The 16,129-nt window shown below is 50.1% G+C and overlaps 7 protein-coding genes across 7 annotated transcripts; 5 read left to right on the forward strand and 2 right to left on the reverse strand.

Moving 5' to 3' along the window:
• Positions 1–203: 203 nt before the first annotated feature.
• On the reverse strand, positions 204–1,454 carry ATNIH1004_006382 (putative methylaspartate ammonia-lyase; the record flags this gene model as incomplete). The annotated part of the gene is made up of 1 exon (XM_033571017.1): positions 204–1,454. The coding sequence occupies one exon, from the start codon at positions 1,452–1,454 to the stop codon at positions 204–206; it is 1,251 nt and encodes a 416-aa protein (XP_033427049.1).
• A 1,218-nt stretch (positions 1,455–2,672) lies between these two features.
• Positions 2,673–5,484, forward strand: ATNIH1004_006383 (cytochrome P450; the record flags this gene model as incomplete). Its single annotated transcript, XM_033571018.1, has 8 exons — positions 2,673–2,849; positions 3,265–3,298; positions 3,710–3,848; positions 4,140–4,493; positions 4,560–4,670; positions 4,732–5,002; positions 5,092–5,252; positions 5,325–5,484. 8 exons carry the CDS (start codon positions 2,673–2,675, stop codon positions 5,482–5,484), a joined length of 1,407 nt encoding a protein of 468 aa, XP_033427050.1.
• A 1,034-nt stretch (positions 5,485–6,518) lies between these two features.
• ATNIH1004_006384 (uncharacterized protein) lies at positions 6,519–7,492 on the reverse strand (the record flags this gene model as incomplete). Its single annotated transcript, XM_033571019.1, has 2 exons — positions 6,519–6,875; positions 6,992–7,492. The coding sequence occupies 2 exons, from the start codon at positions 7,490–7,492 to the stop codon at positions 6,519–6,521; spliced, it is 858 nt and encodes a 285-aa protein (XP_033427051.1).
• Positions 7,493–7,588: 96 nt separating this feature from the next.
• On the forward strand, positions 7,589–9,626 carry ATNIH1004_006385 (uncharacterized protein; the record flags this gene model as incomplete). Its single annotated transcript, XM_033571020.1, has 5 exons — positions 7,589–7,667; positions 7,755–7,861; positions 7,915–8,394; positions 8,473–8,875; positions 8,935–9,626. 5 exons carry the CDS (start codon positions 7,589–7,591, stop codon positions 9,624–9,626), a joined length of 1,761 nt encoding a protein of 586 aa, XP_033427052.1.
• A 659-nt stretch (positions 9,627–10,285) lies between these two features.
• On the forward strand, positions 10,286–11,872 carry ATNIH1004_006386 (transferase family protein; the record flags this gene model as incomplete). The annotated part of the gene is made up of 1 exon (XM_033571021.1): positions 10,286–11,872. One exon carries the CDS (start codon positions 10,286–10,288, stop codon positions 11,870–11,872), a length of 1,587 nt encoding a protein of 528 aa, XP_033427053.1.
• A 269-nt stretch (positions 11,873–12,141) lies between these two features.
• On the forward strand, positions 12,142–14,027 carry ATNIH1004_006387 (cytochrome P450; the record flags this gene model as incomplete). The annotated part of the gene is made up of 6 exons (XM_033571022.1): positions 12,142–12,420; positions 12,476–12,601; positions 12,665–12,749; positions 12,808–13,670; positions 13,739–13,775; positions 13,861–14,027. The coding sequence occupies 6 exons, from the start codon at positions 12,142–12,144 to the stop codon at positions 14,025–14,027; spliced, it is 1,557 nt and encodes a 518-aa protein (XP_033427054.1).
• A 668-nt stretch (positions 14,028–14,695) lies between these two features.
• ARI1 (terpene cyclase) lies at positions 14,696–15,542 on the forward strand (the record flags this gene model as incomplete). Its single annotated transcript, XM_033571023.1, has 3 exons — positions 14,696–15,023; positions 15,102–15,375; positions 15,473–15,542. 3 exons carry the CDS (start codon positions 14,696–14,698, stop codon positions 15,540–15,542), a joined length of 672 nt encoding a protein of 223 aa, XP_033427055.1.
• Positions 15,543–16,129: the final 587 nt, after the last annotated feature.

The following is a 16,129-nucleotide window of genomic DNA, read 5'->3' on the forward strand; positions in this document are numbered from 1 at the left end:
GATTTCATGCAGCTAAGGAAAACAAATGAGGGGTATGCATATATGAAGAGGGGACTGTATACTCAAGGACAGGGGGAAATAAAAGGGACGGAACACAGGTTAACCCTATGCAGTCCTGGTCCAGCTTTGCAGTTGCTTAAACCTGTTCTACTCTATCTGGCCTATTGAGGTTGGGGAAAAACCGGTATCCTGCATAGCCATCCCTATAGTCTATTCGCCCTCGTCCTCGATGCCAATGCCGAGGCACGCAGCATCTCATTCGTAAGAATCATCAGCCCCTCATCAGCCCCAATCCCCGGCTTGGACAGGAGAAAGTCCGGTTTCGTCGCCACTGCAACATGCGCCGTGACTCGGGCTGAAATATCGGTCTCATTCGCTGAGCCTCCAAGACAGCAGCCTACACCCTTGCCCTGACAGTAACGGACGGCGTCAATACTATTGTGAACCCCTCCGAGGTCGGGCATCTTTATCTGCACATAATCCACAGCACCTGCATCAGCAAATTCCCGTATATCATCCAGTGTATTGCACCATTCGTCTGCCACTATCCAAACGCGAATCGAATGCCTCTGTAGAAGCGCGCGCAGCTCTGTGAGTCGCCAGATTTGTTCGGCTTTCGAAGATGCAATAATTGGAGACTCAATGAGCAGATCGTAAGGTTGCGCAGCTTGTTGGAGTTCACTGAGGAATCGTGCCAATTCTCCGATATCGGGGAAAACATCGCCCAGCGTCCCGTAGACATCGAAGTGAAGTCGGGGTTGATATTCAGAGCCCCCTCGTTCCTGGATACGGCGGGAAACTGCTGCTACATACTCCCTGAGAACCATGCCCTTTAGCCCTATATCATGGACGTGGACGAAGGAGGCATGTGGCAGCATAGCGACCCTCTTCATAATCATCCGGTCCAGCTGAAGACTGTCATTCCGGTGACAGGAGGCAAGGATGTCAATTGGACGACGCGACAGTTCTGTACCCCACTCGCGCGATATAATCTCAGCCATGGTGCAACCGCATACTGACGCGGCGGCCGCGAGGAGGGCCTGCGTTAAGCCATATCGAATCGCAGAATGCAATCTAGCGTGCTGCAGCTCGGGCCATGGGGCGTCAACTCTCTCTGCATTCGGCCGGAATTCGGTGACATTGCGTGCCAGGAGCCATGGCTTGACAATCGACTCGAAAACAGGGAGATGCTCTTCGGCGATGAACAGGGGATCTCGAGACGCAGCTCCGGAGAAAATGACATCGGCGCAGTCACCCACTACAACTGAACCGTTGGGAAGGTGCAGCAGAACGGAAATGATTTGGCCAGCTTGGACCACATTTTTGAACCCAGGAGTTCGAGGACGGATATTATCAATCAGGGGGTTGTAAGATGGACTCTGACGGACGGCTTGGAGGTCTTTCACGAAGTATCCTGAAAGGCCAATCACGAATTGGACATCCGACAGATACATGTCCCTTGCCTCTGGCTATGATTAATATTTTCCCGTAGCTTACGGTGCACTGTGCCGCAGAGCATTATATAGTGTACAAACGCCCGGTCCGCATTTTGACACCCCGAGCCAGAAGAAAACCACTAGAGAACCATAATAAGGAAAATGATAGACGCTCGCGTCCACTATTTAGTGATAAATTAGCGCCACACTGAAAAGTTACGGTATCTCAACCAATTGAGTCTCTTACATTCCTATCTAAGGTACTCTAACTCTTCGGTGCTCTACTCTCCAAGGTGTCCGGGGTAGAATGGAATCCTCAAGTAGAAACCCCGCACCGCCAAGCCAGGCGGATTAGGTATAGTCTTTTCATAACACAGTCTGGATAGCGGGAATAATTGAAACTGGTCCATTGCTCTATTTGCTAGCATTGTGTGGCCAGTTTGTCTTGAACACCTTAGAAAAAGAGCACGCTCTATCACTATCTATCACGATAGATGCGACAAGCCATCCTGGTACTCCCTGGAGTGTTATACGCTGCTCTCACTATGTTTAGTCTACACGCGCTTGCGTTAGCAATATGAGAACTGTATGCTTCAGCTTGTAAACCTTGTTAGCTTCGAGGGTCCCGGTTCTAGACCACAGGGGCACAAGGCGCTGAAAATACTCGGTGACTGAGTCCTACTCCTTTTTGCTTAATACCCAGGAGCTCTAGGTGGGCCTTGTCTGCAAGCCTATGGACCTTAAGATAGTAGTTCAATTATGACAGGCGAGTAAAATCCTATAATAAATAGCTTTGCCGTTTCTGCTCCGATGACAGGCCCTATAAGTATATGATTAGTGCTTACTAGTCTCGGTGGCAAAGTACGCGTGGCCTCGCCGCCATCAAGGTAGAGGATGGCAAACGGCAGATGTAGAAAGGGCAGGGCGACTTGCGGCATCGAACTGTCCGAAGCATGTCAGAACCAGTCACAGCTGGTGAGTGCAATGGCGACTCGCACTGAGAATTGCTAAGAAAAACGCCCTAAGAGCCGCCGCAGGGAACCTTCTGCTCTGGCTTTCTTATCCACCAGATCCGTCTAGCACTTTCTTATTAGGTTTAGGTAGCGTCCGTTTCTCACCCAACCGGGGGTAGTTAACTGCCCAGGTACGCCATCTTATATATCCGCAGTGCCACCAGAATAGTTTATCGGTGCCTCAAACAGTAACTCCCATGCTCCAGTATTTCAGACATCTTCTATGCAAGAACTCAAAGCTTTCTTGCGCTGGCTTATCGATTCTACAGAGGGCAAGCTTGCTCCCGATAGACGGCCGACTATGGACTCCGTTTTAAATCGGGCCCAAGAACTCATCCAGGGCTTTTACCTAGAGACTGAAAATGAGATCCCTCCTTATAACCGGGCCAAGCTCTATCAGGTAAGCTCACATTGCACACATCAGTGGATGCTTCGCTGACCATTCCGGTGGATTAAGCGTCAATTGATTGAAGATGAATTGGTATCGACGACTAAAAGCCAAAGTACGATTTTAAGCTAAGGGATTTTAAATGCGCTATAATTGCTTTCTGAGCTATTAATAACCCATTTTTCATATCTGGGAGATATCGCGTTTAATTGTATTTTTTTACTCTCCAGTTTCCGCGCACAGGTGCCCGAGTGTCCTCTTTCACGCTGGCATTAGAAGACAGAGTTGGACGAGGACTCCTTTGTAAATTAAGGGCTCCACCATGCCTTGGTTTACTTCTAATACTAACGCTAGTCAGAACATCGGGCTTGTATTGTTTCGTGCTGAGAATGCTCCTTGAAGGATTGGATGGCGGCTTGACCAGCAGTTCGTCAAGAACAACCAAGATCCCAAAATAAAATGTATGCAGCGTAACAACACGCTGCTGGTCTTTTCGTGTCCCGCGTTCGCATAGGTACTGATATCAAACTCTCTAGGTTTGGCATTGTCATCTGGGACTGTGCCGAGCTTATATCTCCTGGAGAAGTTTTCGAACAAAGAATACCGAAAGGGAAGGACGAACTGGTTTTTAAATGGAATAAAGAAGCTAAAGATTAGTGCATTGTCAGAGGCGTCACGGCAGGTCGAGCTAGTGAAGATCCCTTGACAAAAGACAAGTATCAAGGAGATTTAAGAAAATCCTGGCAAATGCGTGTTATTCTTTAACTGCCACCATCTGTGCAATGCGCCGAACTTTAGGGAAAGCTGTCAAGAGTCAGTCTTGCTTGTCCACCGTTCGACCTGTCTTCACATTTGGCTAATAACTTGCGCAGCGAAGTACTCCGCCTATATCGCCCAGATCCTGGCACATAATCCTAAAGCTGTCTATAGAAATGACTGCCTCGCCAATTATTCTGGCGGGGGTATGTTTAACACTTCAAAAAATAAACTTGCCGAGCACACTCACATTAAGTATTTTCAACGCTACAGCCAATTTAATGAACATGGCCTTCCAAGCCGAATGCCTATAAAGGAGGAACAGACGATCGATGCAGACCTACGTCTAGTCACCAAAGCCACAGAAATCCAAAATGCAGAGTCAGACAAGGATGTTAAACACCTGAAGTGTGACTACAACATTATTAAGACAGCGGTATTCCAAGGCGCTTTAGCGGTACTAAACTGAATAAATTCAGTGTCAGCGTGACTGGAAAATTTTGACCAGGGCCCGAGAACGTTTGGACCATACTAAGTAAACTGCAGAGAAGCAAGCTCTTCGCAAGCTTATGCCCGAATTAGGCCTTTTAGCGGCCGTTATGTCGGGCAAACTGGGCAGTGCCCCGAGGGAGCAGACTTAGTAATGTGGTATAACCTGACGACGTTCGACATCATTGGCAGTCTTGCGTTTGGGCAGGACTTTGGCGGCGTCGAGTCCGGCAGTCAGCATTTCTGGGTGTCCATAGTCACCAAGAGCCTGCGCCTGGGCGCTCTCGCTGACTGCCTTCGTCGATTTCCAGCTGCAGGGGCTGTTTTTCAATGGCTCTTCTCGGGATCCGTCAATAAGCTCATGGAAGAGAATCGTCGACATCAGAACTACACGATGGACCTTGTCAAGCGGTAAGTATCCCAGAATCGACTGTGTGCGTTGCGGTTGTCACTGACTGAAGCTGACGTTGCCAATAGACGCCTAGCGAGTAACAGCGGGCGCAGAGACTTTCTGACCAAAATTATCGAAGCTCGAAAAGATGCCGATATCAGTGACACGCAGATTGCGGCACATTCTTCTGACTTTGTGTACGTATGGCTTCTTTTCTTTCCTTGGATTTGCGGCGGATCTTACACTCTTTCCCATCAGCATTGCAGGAAGCGAGACCACAGCAACGGCACTGGCCTGCATGACATACTACATTCTGAGAAACCCGGCCATCATGGACCGGCTCAAGACGGAAATCCGGACTGCGTTCAGTCAGTACGAGGAGATTAATGCGACAAGCACCAATTCCCTTACCTACCTTCGAGCGGTTGCGCAAGAGGCGATGAGGATCTTTCCTCCTTTGCCTTTCGCCTTGCCCCGGATTGTTCCCGCAGGTGGTAGCACCGTAGAAGGCCACTATCTGCCAGCTGGCGTAAGTCCCTTCTGCTCTGACTCCGAAGAGATTGTGAAATAGAACGTTTTCAGCTGAGGCCGCCAAAACACTGACAACCTACGATGCAGACAATCGTTTCCACCAGCCCATTTGCTGCAAGTATGTCATCTGCCAACTTCCACAACCCGTGGGACTTTGATCCGGACCGTTGGCTGGGACAGAACGAGAAAGACGATTTGGAAGCCAGCCAACCTTTCTCCCTGGGCACACGTTCTTGCATGGGTCGAAGGTCAGTGCCCGATTTTCGAGAGCACCGCCTGAGCTAGATGATGAACAAAGCTAACGGTTGTATCTTGTACAGTCTGGGATGGATGGAGCTACAGACAATCATGGCGAAGCTGATCTTTAGCTACGATATCGAACTGGTAAATAAGGACGTGGATTGGCTGCGGGACTCACGCATGCATACATTGTGGGAAAAGCCGCCACTGATGGTCCGCATCTCGCCATGGAACCCGTGAATCTTTAATAATTGTGAAGACACAGGGGGGGGGGGAATTCTACGTAGCGGTCGCTTTGAGCAAACCAGGTCATACCAATAATATACGAGTATTGCCTGATACTCCTCTTCTTTTGGCAGGGTCCATGGCTCTCGCTTGAGTCAAGCCTGACTCTGGGTGCATTTCAACCGAAACTTCTATGCTTCAGGATGCACTAAACATGTCCAACTGCTGTTTATGTAGAAGCTTTTCCTATTTCAGTTCTCATGGTTACTATCTCAGTATATGCTACTACAGTATAACCTCAATATCAGCAATTCCCACATAAGCAATGCCTCAGATAAAGCAGCTAATTTTATTTTGTGAATGAATACAACATTTAAAATTGTTTAGATTTGCTCAGACCTTGCTGATCTCACGTAAAACGCTAATATTTAGATAATCCATACTTAACTTTAGGCGCTTGCTTTCTACGGGGTAGAAACCAGGGAATCCTAATGTATTACAAACTGAAATAAATGTAACTACTTAGAATACTAAAAGAATGGTAATCATAAGACAAAGTTATAAAACTTCAAGTTGATGTTCAAGGAACTTAGGAGCTGAACTCCCGAACTACTGTCATTTCTTCTCCAAAGCAGACTCCACAGGCAACCGATGTTCACATAGTAATTATAATAGAGAAGAGTAACATGAAGTGTAAGATGGTGCCATAGCAAGGGAAGCGATGGTACTCATTCTAATATTGACTCGTCTGAGCAGTTGAACAAATAGGAATACATACGCGAGTGTTTCGCCATATAATTCACTTTAGGCAATACCTCGATAGTAGACATATTAATTGTATATATTGGAGGTTACTGTATCGTCCTGTTCAATTCCAATTGAGTTGATCTTCCTTTGGCTTCCCTACTACTCAAGTCTCTCTACCATATCGCAAAGTGATCTGAACGCCCGTAGGTTTGAATGTTTGATACTGAAATTAAAAAAACATCGCTCCACGTGACTACTTACGTTAATAATAATAAGTACGCATTCTCTTTCGCCCAAATTCGTTACACGCCCGTCCGGAAATCAGTGGCTGTTTGCTGCAATCGGGTCAACCGAGTGTTCTCCTTCCCAAACCACTCAGGCCGTAAGGATGCAACCGGTTCCTCCAGCTCGGTGTAGCGGTCTCCAAGCGTAAGGATGGTGCGACCATTCCACCGTGATGGTCCTGTTTTCTCGTCTTTGTCTTTCCCGTACGGCTCAACTAGTCGCTGCTGAGTCGCCACCGCTGAATAGACGACCGCCAATCCAACAAACTCGGCAGAGCTCACTGGTAGCCCAGCAGCAATGATCGGCTGCGCAAGATGACTCGGCAGCAAAGCTGTGATTGTCGCTGCCGGCGCAACAGCATTGATCGTGATACTCTCGCGCGAATGGCAGAGCGTAGGGATCGGACAAGGCCAATCAGCTGCACATGATTTTAATGAGAAAGGACATATAAGGAAAATAATCAATGAAGAGACAGGTATAGAAGACATACTGCCAACTTGGATGCACTGTAGACCGGTAAGGACTGCTCTGGTGCGTAGGCTGTTGCGCTCGATGTGATGACAATGCTTCCCTCATACTTCCGCCGCCGAAAGTGGCTCAAGGCCAATTTGGTGAAATTGAGGACTGCTCGGAGGTTCACATCCAGCACTCCATAACTTGGCTCCAGGATCTCGCCATCAGTGCCAAAGGTGTCTGCGAAATAGTCAGTTTCTTCGGAGACCCCTGCGTTCGAAACGGCGATGTCGATGTTGCCGGCCTGCTTAAACGCCTCTAAAAGCTCGCTCCACTTCGACACATCGCATTGCTGATACTCGATCTCATTGCCCAAGTTTTCCGATGGAGGATTGATGTCCAGATTCAAAACTTTAGCCCCTTTTCGTGCAAAAATTGTTGCTGCGGCGAGCCCGATTCCTGAGGAACCGCCGGTGATGATGACACGCTTGCCGTGCAGGTCAGGAATGTCCTCCTGACGGATCTCTAGAGAGCTCATGCTGAGTATAATTGGTGTAAAGCCGGTGGCAGTATCAATGGACAGCTTTGTCGGACCTCTGCTTTGATGTAGAGCTAGATATTGAGCTTGGGCTAAATGATTGATAGGCGCTCGCCAGGTTCGGACTACCTTAATCGAGACTTGCCGAAGGTCGGGTCGCAGCGTCCTTACAAAGGTAGTTCGGCACCTATCATATGATTAGTCTCGAGTCTCTTGAAGAATGCTACCCTTATGCAGCAGTCTGACATGCTAGTAGCCGTAGCACTTCTTTGGGGTGCCGTTGGGTTCTGTACAGCCCTTCCGGAATCCGGATATCGCGCCGGCCCAGAAATTGACTTGGGCTATGAAATTCATCGCGCAATAGTTTCGGTGAGTTCCACCATCGTAGATGGCTCTTTTTGTAGCGGCTAAATCTGGCGCAGAATGAAACGCCCGCGATATATTCATTCCTGAATATTCGCTATGCAGCACCGCCACTCGACACGCTCCGCTTCGCGCCACCAGCAGCGCCAACAACGAACCGGAGCGCTGTTCTCGACGGGGCAGATGATATCATCTGTCCACAGACGTCCCCGGCCTGGTTGGACACGGCTGTTGAATTTATTCAAGGGGTGAGCTTTGTCAATGTGACCCCGATTGACTATTCCAAGGCAGCAGTTCCTGCCCTTACCCCCGGAACAACAGAAGATTGTCTTTTCCTGGATGTGCGCGTTTCGGAGACAGTTTTCAATGCTCGAAAGACAGGCAAAGGTGCACCTGTGGTCGTCTGGATTCACGGCGGTGGATATATCCAAGGGTACAAGTCGCAAGAGGGCAGTGGACGCGGTTTGATACTGGCGAGCGAGCAATACAACGAAACAGGAATCGTCTACGTCGCCATCAATTACCGACTTGGGCTTTTTGTAAGACTATTCCACGGCCCCCTCTTCTTGCGAGGAGACTCATTTGTCACCTTCACTTGCGCTAAGGAAAGCTTCTAGGGCTGGTCCTCTGGTCCTACATTTGGGGCTCAAGGACAAGCGAATTTAGGGCTGCTCGATCAACACTTCGCTCTCGATTGGATCCAGAAATATATCCATTTCTTCGGCGGGGATCCAACCCGTATCACTGTTCTGGCGGAATCTGCAGGCTCCGGTTCAGTTCTTGCCCATCTCACGTCGTATGCAGGTGGCCGGGGCCCTCTACCATTCAGCAAAGCCATTCTGCAGAGTCCCTGGATGTTGCCGTTCCCCGATCGAAGACAGCAGGAGAATCTCTTTCAGTCCGTGCTTCGCGCGGCGAATGTGACATCCTTCGACGCTCTACAGCGGGCATCCAGCCAAGTTCTGATGGAAGCAAACAACGTTATTGGGACCAGGGCACCCTACGGTACCTTTGCTTTCGGTGAGCAGCAGCATGTCCTTACGCACCCATCTCTTGAGTCACCCATTAATGGCTCTCAGGACCCGTGATCGACGGAAGTACTGGCTACCTTCCCGGCCCTCCAGGCATTCTTCTCCAAGAAGGTCGTTTCCATTCATCCGTCCAACCGATGGTGAGCTACAATTTAAACGAAGGCATATTATTCGCATCGCCCTTTGTCACCAACTCCTCCGCGTTCGAGGCCTTCATTGTCGATCTTTTCCCAGAAAGCCTTTCTGCCACTGTTGATCGCATCGCCACCACTCTCTATCCGCCACCGACGCCGAACGGGACTGCCAATGCTAATAGTGCTCTGGGCTACGCAACCCAGCCGGAAAGAGTGGCGGCCGCCTTTGGTGACCTTGTCATCCGTTGCAATGCGATGTACCTCCTGAATGCCTACCCCCAGAATTCTTACGCCTACCGGTTTGGTGTACCCCCCGGGTGGCATTCCAACGATGAGCCGTATACGTTCTACGAGGCGGACAGCAGCAGTAGTAGCAAGCTGGATCCGAAGGTGGCTCAGGCACTGCAGGGCTATCTCACCCGCTTCGCTGTTCATGGTGATCCTAACGCAGTCGGCCTCCCTCCGTTCCGTCCGTATGATCGCACCACCGCGACCGTCCAGGAACTGGATCGGACCTATATTGGACCCCTAAAAAGCGATATTTCCGCCTTGGTGTGTAAACGGTGGCTCGAGGCATGGAAAACCGGCGGTCACCGGCTAGATTGATACATAGTAGCCTAGTAGGGGCTGTGGTCAGAGAAGTCCGACGGTCCTAACCCAAAGGGGAAACCCCGACGTGGCGACTTCGAAATGGCGAAGATTATTATTATTGACCTTCGGGACGGATTCGGGATCCCGAACGAGTTTCAGTGCCGTCCCATAATCCCATGGGAATTGCATTTGATTCGCCAATTCTTTCGGGAAGGGATTCGGGATGGGAGATTCCCATTCCCACTTACCTTAGAAATTAAGTCTTGTTTTTCCATCCCATTTCCCATATGGGAAATTCCCTAAAGGTTTCAGTTGCGCTGAAAGTGGGGCTTCAGCTGATAGCGCGTCACTAACTCCTTTTAACCGTCAGCCGAAACTCCACTTTCAGTTCAGCTGTAGACTCAATTCCCTACCCGAAGTAAATTGTAGAAAGAAATTCCCACCTCGTGCCAAGACTTTCGGGATGGGATTCCCATTATAGGGATCCGAGATTGGATATTTCCTTTCTCGAATTTTCAAAAAAATTGTCCCGATTTTATGGGAAGAGAACCCCTTCCCAACGGTCAGCCTACGAAGATCCTCGGTCGGAAGAATAATAATAACAATCAAGCGCTCCATATCTATCCTGTTGAGAAGTGCGCCTCTGGGGAGGATTGAGAATCGAACTTCCAAAGATGGACAAAATCCGCGTCTACCCGTCGCGTCGCCTCACGACGCCCGTCTCAACCCCGCTGTCCATCCTCGATGCCACCGTCGCCCGCTTTTCCGCTACTGGGGCGATCTGGCTGTTCGACAATCCTGCGGACCAGAAGGGCAGCAGATTCAGTTTCAGTGAAAAGGATCTTCTCCACCGTCTGCAATCTTCCTTTGTGACCACGCTGAATGACTTCCCTCACTGGGCCGGCCAGGTTCACTGGGCGCCAGTGCGACCAGGAGGATCCCACACCGAGCGCTTCAATCGGCCCATGGTGACCTACGGCACCACAACAGATCCCGGAGTCGAATGGGCAGTGGTGCGGCATCAATTACTATCAGTGAAAACGCTGGCGCCGTCCGCTGAGGAGCGCGCATCAGGCTCCGGAGTCTGGAGGGGTGATCAGTTTGACCAGAGACCCCTTCTCTCAGAGACACGATTGCCGTTACACAACCTACGGGATTGCGACGGGCTTCCCGCAATGCAGGTGCAGATCAATCTCTTCAGGGATGGAGGATATGGCATCGGCATCAAGATGGCACATGTACTAGCTGATGCACAGTCTCTGATGGTCTTTGTCCACAGTTGGGCGGACAACTCCCGGAAAACCTTCAACGCGGATGATCGTGTCTTGCCTTTTGCCGGACCCCCGATTTTCGATCCTGCGCAGTTGGATGCCTGTGCGGCAGGAGATATTGATGCCCCGGTACCAGATCCAAGTTTGCTGGAAGAGGCTCGTCAGCTGCCTCTTCATCGCTTCAACTGGTGGGGAATCGATGATCCAGGCTATTCGCCATTTCTGATTCCAACCACGGAGAACTCGATCCCGCCTGTCGATGGGATCCACTCTCAAAACTCTCCGTCTACCCCAGCCCCCTGGACGACTTGGGATCTGTCCAAGCCGGTCAGCTATGCGTTATTGCATTTCCCAGGCCCAATGGTCGCCGAGTTGAAGCAGGAAGCCAGCACAGAGGGCGACCCCAACATCTCGAGGTTAGATGCCCTGCTTGCACACGTTTGGGCCATGATCAACCGAGCCCGAGGCCACAGTCACTCGTCGGATAATGTGTTTCTAAACTTCACGCTTGGGGCACGGTCACGGCTGTCCCTGCCGGAGTCCTTCATTGGGTCTCCCCTCTTTATAACGCACATTCGCATGTCAGGCGCATCCGCCTGTCTAGGCCACACGGCATCTCGGATTCGGCAGACATTGCAATTGTTTACTCCAGAGAAGATGGGCGCGATGCTACATGATGCCGCGCACGAGGTTTCCCCCCAGCGACTGTGGCAGGCATTCGTGGGCACACAGCACACGCTAGTGACGTCTTGGCTCCGGCTGCAACTCTACCAGGTCGACTTTGTGGGCTCAGGCCAGAGGCCGAGATATGTTCACGCTGTCATGCCTAAGATAGATGGATGTGTCCAAGTCATGGATCCCGGGGTGGACGATAGCGGAATGGATGTAGCCCTCTACTTGGATACGGAAGCCATGCAGCGGCTACTGCTGGACAAGCCACCTACATGTCTCATTCACTGCACAAGAGATACTGTAACCCAAAAGCGATAGCCAATACATGTATATACCTTCGTTCCTACCACTGTGGACATCTCTTTCGTGCTTCGAGTAGTTCACATTAGACTGTAAGTGAACAAGGCCAGCCATGGCCTGTTGGCACACGCGGGTCGCATCCATCTTCGCTCGAGGTGGTCTGTCGGAAAGTTACTGTTTAGGGTAAACCCGCCCATAACAGACCAGTAAAATCTTGACCGGGCCCTCGAGTATCGCAGCAATCTCGCCAGTAGCCAGAACTGTCAATCCATAGCGATTCCACCATTATGCAGCAACCAGCATCTTTCCGTCCCCTACCCTTCAACCAGAGCCTGTTAGGTCAGGGGAGCCTTGGTCAAAGTGCAAATAGCTCGATGGATGTCATTTCATCGTGCGCATGCGTGTTATTGCTCGTGGCGGCCATTGTCTTCTATTCTAAAACAGCACGACGACGGCTAACCCACACTATTCCTTTGATCACCAGCCTCCCATCGGAGAAAAGCAACGAAGACCCAGAGCACCGCCCCGTGTCCCTTCTGGATCTCCTGCGACATGGATACGAAAAGGTGTGAAACGAAGCTCTGTACCAACCCCGTGAAATTTAACCTAAGACTCGACTAGTTCAAGCACGAAGTGTTTCTGCTACGGCCCCCTCATGGCGACCAGCTGGTCATTCCGGCGAAATATCTTGATGAGTTGAAATCACTTCCCGAGAGCAAGATTAGCCTAGTTGAATCCCTCAGTGGGGTGAGTTGAAGATCCCCCTCCTGGAGCGGCAACTGTGTTGTGAAGCTGACATCCGCCGATTAGCAATTCCTCGGGGACTTAACATATATCGGCAAGCATGACTCGACTATGCTCGCCAGCATTCGAGAAGATTTGGCGAGAAATATGGGTACGTTAACCACAGCCGAAAGGCTAGAAGACAGCTGCAGCTGACGTGTGTATTGAAGACACGACCATCACGCATCTCGAAGAGGAAACAAGGTACGCTTTTGAGACCTTGTTCGAAGACTCGAAGCGATGGCAGTCAGCAAAAGTGCAGCCAACGATGCTCCGCGTTGTTGCACTGCTTTCTGGTCGTGTTTTTGTCGGTTCGGACCTGAGTCGTGAGAAAGAGTTTCTAGACTGTATTGTCCAGTTCACCATCGACTCGTTCGTCACAGCGGAGAAGTTACACCGGTATCCAGCATCTCTGCGACCTCTCATCCGCCGCTTGATACCCGAACACAATGCCGTTCAGAAGGAATTGGCGGACATGGCTCGGCTCCTTCGTCCGTTAGTTGAGGCGCGCATCCATGGTCGGACCGGAAACGCGAGAGACAACTACATGATCGATTGGAATATGAACTCGCCAGCGTCGCTCCGTACAGATGTTGCTTATCAAGCCATGCAACAGCTGCAAGTGAGCTTTGCCGCCATCCATACCACTACCAAGCTGTTGACAAACATCATCTTTGAGCTGGCATCTCGGCCGGAGTATATTCAGCCCCTGAGGACGGAGATTGAGACTTGCTGGAGCAGCGCGAACGGTAGTGCTGGGTGGTCGAAAAGCACATTGTCTCGTTTACGCAAGCTCGACAGTTTCATGACTGAGACTCAGCGCCACAACCCTCCCGGTATCATGACCTTCAACCGCCGCATGACATCGGACATGACATTGTCAAACGGCACGTATCTCCCGCGGGGAACCTATCTAGCCGCGGCGTCAAGCCAGATTGCTATGGACGGCGAATTCTGGGACAATCCAGAGCGTTTTGATGGGTTTCGCTTTGACCGCATGAGGCAGGAGGCAGGCGCGGAAAGCAAATATCAGGTAGGTTGAATTCCCCTATCGGCGACGGCTGAAGCCAGTCATTAAGAGAAACAAGTTTGTCTCAACAGGACCACGGATGCTACTGTTCGGCTACGGAACCCATGCGTGAGTGTTTTTCCTGATCCTGGCCTCCCTCTGGTTTGCATCTACAATTTATTACTAACTGATTTCACACCATCTAGCTGCCCAGGTCGTTTCTTTGTCAGTAATGAGGTCAAAATCATCGTCTCGTATCTGATCATGAATTTTGATATGGCTCTTCCCAATGGCCAAGGGCGCCCGAGGCCAATCACGTACGACGTTGCATTTAAACCAGATCCCAACCAGGAGGTTCTCTTCAGGAAAAGGGCCCGATGATTTCTTGGGAGGAAGTTGTGGTTGCTGCAAGCCATGTCCGCGGTCTATCCGAGTGCTAGTCTTTGAGAAGAAAGATGGAAGGGGAATTCGGCGCAGAGACTGAGAAAGTAATTCCAATTGGCGAACCATGTCTATCGTGCTTAGCGAGGCTACTGTAAATCTGACGTGTTGTGCCCACCATTGTGTCGTATCCCGTCAGCCCTAGACTAGGCTTTTCACCGGTGTGGTAGCTGCCACAGCCCCAAATACAGACTACCCGAATTGGAAGAGGACCCTATCGCACCCATTCGGTCGATTTGAGTGCCTATCTCTTGCTCCCGCTATGAATCCAAGCTCCATGGATCGCCACTCTCAGCAGCTATGTCTTTTTGTGATTCTGACGGCCTCCATTTCCACCTAGTCCAGCTAGAACAACTCCACCACGGCCGCTCTGAGTCGGGCTTTCTACTTACGGCGAGGTAATCAAGCCTCTGGGAGAATCGAATCTGTGTGACTTATAAGAACAAGTATATGTCTTAACATTTATAAAATGGCAACATTTGTCGCCAATCTAGGGCTCAGTCTGTTTCTTGCACATTTGAGCAAGATAGTCGTGCCTCTCAGTGCCGTCCATACTCGTAAATTTCTTTCTCACACCCCAAATCTTCCTTGTTAAGATCTCCTGCGCAATGGCAGCAGTCATCAGTTATCAGCCAAACCTTGCCTACCCTGTCCACAATGATGCTGGCGTAGAAAGCCCACCTCCGAGTCCTACTGGAAAGGCAGATGTCCCACTTGCATCACGATTTAAAGTCCGATGCCATCCTCTCGAGCCAGAAGTAACCAACCAAGTCAACGAGTACTTCCTTACACATTGGCCTTTCAAGGATGACAAGGCGAAGAAGAAGTTCGTGGGCGCTGGGTTCTCGTATGTGACCTGCCTGTACTTTCCCATGGCCAAGGACGACCGCATCCAGTTCGCCTGCAAGCTCTTGACCCTGCTCTTTCTCATAGATGGTATGCATACATATCATTATGATTGATGGCCCGGCCTACCGTGGCAACGGGACGAAGCAGCAACTAATCGACGTATAGATCTCCTCGAAGACATGTCGTTCAAGGATGGCTCAGCCTATAACGAGAAGCTTATCCCCATTGCTCGAGGAGATGTCCTCCCTGACCGAAAGGTCCCGGCTGAATGGATCATGTACTACCTGTGGGAAAGTATGCGGACCCATGACCGAGATCTCGCCGATGGGATTCTCGAGCCCACGTTCACCTTTATGAGGGCGCAGACGGATAAATCGCGCTTGACGATCAAGGAGATGGGCCCCTATCTCACGTATCGTGAGAAGGATGTTGGCAAAGCGTGAGTTTTGTGTCAAACTTGGACAATACACCTGCTGTTAAAGCCGCTCGCAACCCCAACCCTGATGTTCTAGAGGACTTGTTAACCTATCACGCAGAGAGGCCAAGCTACTATGCAAATTCATCTCGTACCGAGCAGAGCCAGCTCAAATAGGAGTCACCTCATAAGTGTAATTAATGGTTAAAAGAACACGTCGCCATTACACGGTTTAATGTAGGCTGGGTGCGGATTATTTAAGTCCAGGGGCGTTCAGAACATTCAGGTGAGCTTCAGGTAAAGGCAGATAAAGAGCCTGAAGATATTCAAGGCACTAAGCCCAACAAATCACTATAAATGATTATAAAAAACATACAACAGCCGGGATTCGCTGGTGGTCACCCACCCAACTACTAACCGGCCGGCGTGTGGGTTAAGTACGGCTGAGCGGACGGGAAGCCCTGTTTTCCACACCCTATGGTCGTATGTGATGGAATATAGTATACATATGTTATATATTTACTAATGTGTAGGCTGGTCAAGCAATGAATGGCTCCTTGAGGTGCGCCAACTGATTCCCCATTCTTTAGCCATACGCACCGGGTGAACATACAGTTAGGTCTTAGAGCCAGAAAGCACACAAAGGATTGCTATCACCAGATCATTTATCAGTTTGATCAATGATTGTTCAGTGTTTTCAATCTTTGAGCCAATTTTGTAGGACTCAGTAATACTACATGAATAGGAAGGAATCAGTATATTTATGACTTGACATGAT

This window comes from Aspergillus tanneri (assembly GCF_003426965.1).
Source record: "Aspergillus tanneri strain NIH1004 chromosome Unknown AapTan_4_pilon_pilon_pilon, whole genome shotgun sequence".
Lineage (NCBI taxonomy): Eukaryota > Fungi > Ascomycota > Eurotiomycetes > Eurotiales > Aspergillaceae > Aspergillus > Aspergillus tanneri.